Source organism: Sparus aurata, chromosome 12 (assembly GCF_900880675.1).
Source record: "Sparus aurata chromosome 12, fSpaAur1.1, whole genome shotgun sequence".
Lineage (NCBI taxonomy): Eukaryota > Metazoa > Chordata > Actinopteri > Spariformes > Sparidae > Sparus > Sparus aurata.
The window spans coordinates 14,232,484-14,241,707 of NC_044198.1; the positions used below are offsets into that span (position 1 = coordinate 14,232,484).

General features: G+C 40.0%; 1 protein-coding gene across 2 annotated transcripts in view; it reads left to right on the forward strand.

Moving 5' to 3' along the window:
- rbm18 (RNA binding motif protein 18) overlaps nt 1-6,726 on the forward strand; it is a 15,187-nt gene extending 8,461 nt beyond the window's left edge. For both annotated transcript variants that reach the window (XM_030435691.1, XM_030435692.1), the window contains exons 5-6: nt 4,194-4,294; nt 5,407-6,726. In XM_030435691.1, the coding sequence (XP_030291551.1) occupies nt 4,194-4,294; nt 5,407-5,590 (285 nt within the window). In that variant the 3' untranslated portion in view covers nt 5,591-6,726. The remainder of the gene's footprint in view (nt 1-4,193; nt 4,295-5,406) is intronic.
- Nucleotides 6,727-9,224: the final 2,498 nt, after the last annotated feature.

The window sequence follows — 9,224 nt, forward strand, 5'->3', positions numbered from 1 at the left end:
TTGCCACAGGAACGAGTGTCGCTATTGCTTAAGGCAGAAACGAGGCCAAAAACAATTTGAGAAATCATAAATAATTCTTGGGATGAAGGGCAGTTTTAGTTTGTCGTGGTAAAAGATTATATCATGTGTTGATCTTCATTTTCCTTTTACTACTAGAGTGGTTAGTTTGCTGAGAGCAGCGGGATCCCGGCATAACCTATGCCTGTCTCTTAACAATAGACAGCCTACTGGCAATGGGTGAAGGGATATCCTGTATAGAGACGAATCACGCCCTGCACACACACATACACACAGACGCATAGTGGAGCGAGGTCGAGGTCAATGCTGCTGCCTCTAAGACAACATGTTGTAGGATAGATCTGCTCACAGATTCATTATAACTGGGCTCAATCAACCAGAAATAGCTTTTGTTATTGATACCATTATAAACTTAAATATGTAGGTGTTCATATCCCAAATGTTCAATTCTGACATAAATTATATTAATCAATTAATAATATAACTCTTTTTGCATGCCTGTTGCTTACACTTGCCTGTATACTTCGTTCAGATTCTACAATTTCATTCTCCAAGAAACATATCTGACGCCAAAGTTTGATGTGACTAAAAAAGGTTCAGGTGTTTTAATCTTAAAATGTGTTTTGATTTCTTCCTGTCTCTGTGAATACATACTGGAAGTAGGCACCCAAGGATTTACATTTTAAACACATGGCAGCATTTCAACCACTCTGTCTGCTAGAAAGTGTTCCTCTGTGTGCTGGGGTGGTTTTTTTAGTCACTGAGTGAGGAGGACAGTAGCAGGAAGCACTACATTTGATTCTAGTTATGTGGTACCCTCCAACTTGTAGCGCAAGTCATTTTGGGTGTGAAAGTCACTGCGGCAGTTTGGGATTCAGCCTTAATTTGAAAGCATGCAGATGGCTAATTTGACGCTGTCACCGCATCAGCCAGGTACAAATGAAGCTGCTCCACAGGAATTGGTTTCTTCCCAACCGGCCTGCTTTCAAGCCGCTCACTGTGAACCAACCACCGGCTTCTCTGGCCTGAAGAAGATTAATTCTGAGATGCATAATTTCGTCCCATGACGTGCAATCAGAATTATCCTCACATTGTCCGACACAGCTGAGTAGCGGGGGGGGGGGGGAGTTTAGAGATTAAAACCCAGTACAGGGCTCCAGGGCCAACTTTTTTTTACTAGGAGCACAGTGAAACAAGTTTTGGGAGCGCAATCACAAAATGTAGGGCTGCACACAGTAAATCAATTATAATGCCTATATTACATATATATATATATATATATATATATATATATATATATATATATATATATATATATATAATATAATATAATAATTAAGAAATGATTATGTTGAGTTCAGTTTCACGCCGTTCTTTCTTTGCAGGTCGAGTTGGCCTTTATATGTGGTAAAGGGTAGTTCTTCCTTGGCAATGAAAAAGGCCACGTTAAACTCAAATATTAATTTGGCCTCCTCAGCGCTGATCAACAGCCTCTTGCCTTCTAAATGCAGCTGACAGTGGAGTTGCATTTTCACAGAGTATAGGTAACGGCATGTTTTATGCCTTAAACTAGCACTGTGCTTGACCGGTGTGTTATGTTTTAACTGTGTTGTGCCAGCATTACCTGCGAATTTTGTGTTTCCCGCATCCTCTGAGTTAGGATTTGACTCTGGCACACTACTGGGCTTATCGGGGAGAAAATTCCACCAGATAAATGTCCAGTGCGTTACGGTTGTAGACAACTGGCGTCATGAGACCGAGGAGTTCCCGCACATAATCACATAATCACTCGCATTCGCAGTTAGAAGTATGTGTTATAAAAACAACAACACAAGGTGTTTCCGACCAAAGGATTAGTAGAAGAGCTTGTATTTGTCTCTTTTTTGAGATTTGTGTGCTGGCGTCAACACAGAGTTTTTTATTTTTGAAAAGTAACTGGATGTTATATTGTTATTTCAGTGCATGACTTCCTGTCTGCTCTGTGCTAAATTCAGCGGAATTGCTACGTGTTTATCTGTTCCGGGGGGCTTTGGACTGCTGGAGCTGGGACGGAGCAGATACACAGCGCAGCGGACCTGGTGGAAGTTAACACATGGAGACGTCCCCCCCCCACAAATCGAATTGACCAGAAATGCTTTTTAAGAATTTATCAGAGACAGTCTGGTGCTGGTGTTATTGCTGTTATTTGTTCAGTGTGTTCACAAACATCTGCTGCTTTTCTTAGCAGGTTAGACAGCTCACATAACACATCATTTGTATTACAGTAAACCAAATTAAAATTGGTCTGTGGCCGTATGCGTCCCAGACCACCTCCGAATGTGGTCGGAGCAATCAGATCTTAATGCGTCCTCGGTGCATCTTGGGTGCACCTGTACTTGTGATCGTACCACCCAGGTCGGATGGTAATACGCAGTCTGAACAGGCTCATATAGTATGCTTGGTTAAATACACCTACAACTCACTGAAGTTGTTGCTGTCAACTTGATACTTTCACTAATTTTTTTTTTTACAGTGTAATTATGATTGGAGAAGTGAAATTTTGTAAGCAATTTTCCACCAATGGGTTCAGCTCGGGTCCCATAGAATGTGATGATTTTTTTATTTTTTTTTTATATAACGAGCCTGTCTTCGCTGATTTCCGACCCAGAAGTGACGTGCTGGGATAAATGAGTCAGAGACCGTCGGTGTTGGAAGTTGTTGTCTCACATCCAGGCGTACATCTTGACTTTATTACATCGCTTTGAAGGGAGGAAATGACTTTGATGAACGTTTATTGAACGGTTTTCCCCCCCCAAAAAAACTCTTCACAAACTTCCATCGCTGGCCAAATTGACTTTTCAGACCGTTAAACAATTGTGTCCCAATTAATTACGGTATCATTCTGTTTTTATCAATACACACTTTGGCCAAGTTCTGTGTTATGCTTAGGATTGTCTTCATACGTGAAAGTGTCGTCGTCACTAACCCACTAACCCTCTTAATAAAAGAAAAAAAAAGAATACTGTGACTTTATCTATCTGCGCCCACATCCTCAGAACTATAACTGATGACACTTACTTCAATCCTTTACAAAGCTCTTAATGCTTCAGTAACTTAAATAATTAAATCTCAAACCAAACCAAACAACCAGAGACGTTAAAACTTTAATGCCCCCCCCCCCCCCCAATTCCACAATGTTGATTTTGGATTGCGTACAGATTCACTATGGCCTCCTTGGCTCTATGTCGATCTATATGCATTCCAGCCACATGCCTTAAGGAATAGGTGGAAGGGAAGGGTCCTGGCTGGTGGAATGGTCATTGTTTTAGACCTATTCTTGGCTATACATGTTATTTATTTCTTGAGACGGTATGTAAGAACATGTGTGCGCTTTTCGTGCATTTACGTAACTTATCTTGATCCAGTGCCACTTGTAGCAACTGATCCCTCTCCAGGCTCTGTTCCCGCAAACGGCTGCAGGCTGCTACAGCACCGAGCCGTTGGGGTTTTTTTTCCTTGTCTCCATCATGTACGTGACTTTTATTTCGTTTTTGTCTTTCTTTTTTTTTGTTCTTCGCAGGTTTCAAGAGTTCTGTGTTGGGGGCTGATGGAGATGTTTGGAAGGTGGTTTTGAAAAAGGAATGAGTGCAGACGTTGTTGCTCTCCAGCTGCTCCTTCTTTATCCTCCCTCGTGCCTTAGGGTGTGATTATGAGCTGCGCACGTAGTCTTGCTTGGTTACTGTCTGTTTGACCAGACACAAACAAAATCAATACTTGAGTTTAATAATGTTGATGTTTGTGGGAGGAAGCTGGGGTTGGCTCTGCAGAGAACTGCTCTCAGTGTTTATTAGGACAGTCTGATGGTTTCTGAGTGTCTGGTTGATGGGAGTTTTTTCTCTTCTCTGTCTTCTTATTATCCTATTCTTATTACTTAGTCCTGTTCAAACCTGCCGCTAAAGTGTGATTATGCCGTCAAACGGTATCTTTGGTATCCTTACACATATTTGGACATGACGTAATCTGAACAAGACTTCTCTGTATCTTTCGTATTCTGTGACTATCCGTGTGTCTCTTCCCCGTACGAGGGTCTTTTCTGGCTTCTACCTCTTATTTTACCCCTTTCGTCTCTCTCCATCTGTCTGTCCATCACTGTTTGTGTGCATCATGTTGTTTTCGGCCACGTGTCCCATCTACAGAGGTTTGAAGGTTTCCGTAACGACAAGACGATGCCGCCGAGCCTGGAACCGTCATCCAGCGGCGCCACAGAGGAAGGAGCCGTGACTGCCAACCACCTCAGGTTGGTACCAAACACACACAGTGGCATCTTCTTCCCTGGTTGTTATTTAGACAGTTTTGAAGTGAAACAACAGTGGTTCAGACCAATCTGCGTCCAGTCAAGAACTACTGGAAGCTATGGGGATTGTGTAGTTGGGACGACTGGCGACCGGAGCAACTGTTTATCTGAAAACAACAATGGTGGCTTTATAAGAGGTCAGCGTAAGATGTTGCTACAGCATCAGTTTTAATATTAGAAGTTTGTCTTGATTGAATTTCTAGAAAACATGTTTTTGCACTTCTCTCGATCTTTAAAAGGTGTTTTCAGACTTAGCCAGCTGAGTTAAAACAGTCACTTTAGGAGCTTTTCAAGTGCTACCTTAACAAATCCTCCTTTTTAACTGGAGCTCGGTCCAGGAGGTATTGTAGGAGAGCATGTGGGCTTGTTGCTGTCACCACAAACCGCAGTTCAAGTTGAGTTCGTCTGAGTACAACTGGACTTTGGTTGCGAGAAACGCCTGTGTGGAAGTGTTGAAGTTCTAACATGATCCATTGCTGTGGCTACACTTGGCAGCCTACATTCACATATACACACTGTAAGAGTGCGGCAGTCGAAAAAAGAGGGCTGCTAAGTCGGTAAAAGGCCTCTTGTGCTCTCATATCATCCCTCACTGTGACAATCCAAGGCATGGAGCAAGTTATCAGCTGCTAGGGGTCTTCAGAGGAAACACTCCGACGTTAAAATCACTCCCCACGCAGCCCACAAGAGGATGTGTAAACACTCTTCCCTCCCGTTTACCCCTGATGCCTCCTCTTTTTGTTGCACTTCTTCCCACCTGCATTGCAATTTTCCTGCAAACATCTGTCACTCGCTCCTTCAAATTCAGTTCCACCGTTTTTGAACGCAAGTTTCCCTCTACGAATGCTTATCCCTGTCTTGTGCTCCATTTTTTTTTCCTCCTGCGTCTTCTCCTCCTCGTTTCGAAGAGCACTAATGCCGCTCTTCTTTTCCCCTCAGCCAGAGCCGAGATCTGTCCATCACTCAGTTCACCAACGCCTGGTATTTTCCCCCCTGTGCCTCGCTGCTAACATTTCCTCTTCCCTTATTTTACTCCTCTCCCCTCTCCTCTCCAGCACGAGTGCTAAGATCCGCGCCATCGAGGCCAAGCTCCAGATGATGGAGGAGAATCCAGATGATGACTACTCGGGCCCGTCGGCCTACGTTTACAACAAGCCGCCAGAGAGGAAGCGCTGGGAGCCCTACTCTAAATCACACCACAATAACCAGAGCAGGCCCTTCCGCAAGTTTAGGAGATGACCCATCCTCCCAGAATGAGGAGCCCTCACCCTCCTCCTCCCCCCCACCTGAGAATCCACCCACCCACAAACAGACTCTACTCTAGATACTATAAAGACTATACACATCCTATCCGAGGAATAATTGTTTTGAAAGCTGTTCATAGTACTTTGAGAACTCTGCGAGAGCAATCGCAGCATTTACGGACAAAAAGTGGATTTGAGTTCATTTGGGTTCAGTTATTTTGTTTTAATGTGTGCTCCATACCTGACTGTTGAGCAGGTCGGATCCCCAATCAGGCTGCTTTCTCACTTTTTTTGAGATTGAATGCAGGTGAACCTAATGAGTTACATGACGCACAGATGCTTGGAAAGACAAATTAAGAGTTATTATTACAGAGTCTAAATGCTGATTCTCTTCTTGTTTTTGACGTGTTTTTGCTTTCAGGCTGTGTTATTTAAGTGAAGTACAATTTTTGTCTCTTGCATTAAAGGGGCACTGTGTAATATTTGGGAGGTAAATCCAAACTTGGATGTTTAATATTTGCAATATTAATCAGGTAGTAATACAAACTCAGAACTAGTTATTTTCTCCATAACTGAATAAACAAGCTGTTTGAGAAAATAAGGTCCCCAGAACACTGTTTTGGAGCTAGAAAGGTGGCAGGGTCCGCCACATATTAACAAAGTATTATATCCGTATGTCCTTTTAAGGTCAGTTTGTTTATACAGTTTGTTCAGCCATAAATATAAAGAGTTTGTGTAGGCATAAAAAAAATTTAAAAAATCAAGACAATGAAGATCTTTTCTTCTGATAACGTTTCTTCCCCAAAACTACACAGTGGACCTTTAAAGTATTCGATGAAGAGGAAGAAATACAGATTAGCACCAGGTTTGTATTAAAATGATAAGCCACAAGCCGCTCAGCGACGAACTGTAAGCTGCAGTATTTTTGTGTGGTGTGTTCCTGACTCTTTTCCTAACAGTTTGCCTTTTTTTCTCTCCCCCTCTCTCCTTGGATTACATTTTTTATACGACTGCAGTCCAAATCTTTTTACTGACTTTTTTGTGCTGTGTAGAGTTTTTGGGGTATTTCCCCTTTGCCACAGTCTCTTTGATTTTGATTTTTTCAATTAAAGGCCATTCAATATCACATGTGCAAAGTGTGTTGTTGTGGATTGTCGACACCGCTCCTGAACGACACGACTCAAACATGCTCTCGGTTCACGGGGTCTCTGCTGATACGGTGGTGCCGGTTGGTCAACCATCTGTATGTCATTAATGGAAGATTTAAAGGACTACTCAAAAGAGCAAATCCGCCATTATCCAGCACCGTAATTATCTCCATTATTATCTGGTTTAAAACAAACGAAAAAATGCGGCTCTGAAATATCACAGAAGTTTTTAAGAACAGGGAGATTACCACAATTGTCAGTGCTGACCGCTCTGACCTCACAATGTTTTCTGTCACGTGATAATCCTGGTTATCACAGCAGCCATTAGGTTTTTCCTTTTGTGCTGTAAATCACGTTAATATGTTGTTGACCTTTTGCATAAAGGGGCCTAACGTGGAAACCATTCTTAAAAAAAAAAAAAAAAAAAAAAAAAAAGAAGAAAAAAAGTGGTTTATTGATGTATGTGTGTATGTGTGTGGTCAGTGCAGCACAACAGCTCTGATGTGATGGGAGTTGTTTCCTGCAGGTGAGATTTCTTTAAAAAAAGAAAAGAAAAAAAAAACTTTTCCGAGGCAACATGTTTGGTGGAATCATCGTCTGGAGTTCTTCTGCGTGAAGAATGAATTTACCAACCAAAGGTCCTTTACAGAGCCAGTGTTTTTAAGAGTCTAGTGAGAATATTTATCCCGCCTGTGTGGAGATGGAGACCGGCGGGCTAATCGTACAAGATGAGATGAACGTGCGCACCGAAGAAACCAAAGCCTACCTCTTGACATCAACCAGCTTCTTCGTCTTTCTGTTTTTCTTTCTTTTCTTTTTTTAAAAATGCCTTTATTGTCGAATCGCTCACCCGACTGCAGAGTTTATTCTGATTTCCTTCAGATCAAACACATGACTCATTTGAAATGTTTTAATGTATTCATCTGTTTTCAATAAAAAGCACTATTCGTTTTTAAAAAAAAGGATTATTTCCAATTGATTAAATCATTAAAAACATATGTTCTTATCTGGAAGTCGGAGGGTTTATTAATATTATTATTATTATTATATTATCATTATTATTATTATTATTATTATTATAGAGCCGGGTTGTTCTGATTGGATCGTTCCTGAACTATACATTTACAGATAATTGTGGGCTCCCTGTCTGATTGGTGCGTCGATCCGAGCCGGTGTGTGTGCGCGCCTCACACAGATCCTGTAATTATCAGGCTTCCTCTTCCTTAAATTATCCCGTGATTTATTCTTTTTTAAAAAAAAAACATTTAATTTCATTTGCATCAGCTCCTCTACTGTCTGCGCCAATAAATAAATACATTAATTAATTAATTAATAGCATAGGCCTATTGCTTTATCTTTTTTTAAATAATTGTTTTATTTGGGTTATAATAGCCTTAAAAGACTTAAATAAAAAAAAATGAAATATTGCGTCATTTCTAAAAAGCTGAAAATACTATGCGTGTTTTTGTTGTTGCTGTGTGTCTTCCATGCAAATCTCAAATGTGGATTTGTTAACCATGCAGCTATTATGTGTTAATATTTAATCTTAGACAACACACGTGGCCTTAATTTAAATAATTAGAATTATTTCAATTATCGAAAGCAAAATAACACGCACACAAAAAGATTTTTTTTTATACATATATGAAAAGAGAAACGTAAAATCATGGGAATAAAAAGCATTAAATTAATTTGTTATTATTAAAAACGAGACATTGAGTCATGAGGTTAATGGCTTTTAAATTGCGCGGGATTGGGAACATTTCAGATGAATTCAGTTCACTGTGAACGCATTGTGATGACTTTCTCGTGTATTTTTCTGGCATGCACCGTTTGTCTGTTTGAATGTGGATGAATACACCAACACATGCTTGAGACGAGGACCCAGTGTGTTCTAATATCTATCTATCTATCTATCTATCTATCTATCTATATATATATATATATATATATATATATATATATATATATATATATATATATATATATATATTAGATATAAAATATATATATATTTTATAAATATTTTTATATATGTATATATATATATATATATATATATATATATATACATAGACCTTATATATATATATATATATATATATATATTATATATATATATATATATATATATATATATATATATATATATATATATATAAGGTCTATGTATAAGCCCGGGTATGTGGGTTCAAAATTGCGTGTTCAGCCTATACGTCAGCTGGAGCTCAGTATTTCTAGTAGCAAATAAATGGCAATTATATGAATAACTTTAATTTACATTTCTCTGGCGACTGATATAAAAAAAAATGCCTGTGATATCAAACACACGCCGCCGGAGTTTGAGTTAGTTTCTGTCAGGACTGCTCCAGAGTGTGTCCACCCTTCTCACGCACATGAGACTCTTTTCTTCACGCCCCTCCTCCCCTTTTTCTTTAACTGTAACAGGGCAGGCAGGCCGGAGAGCCCCGCAAACTTTCA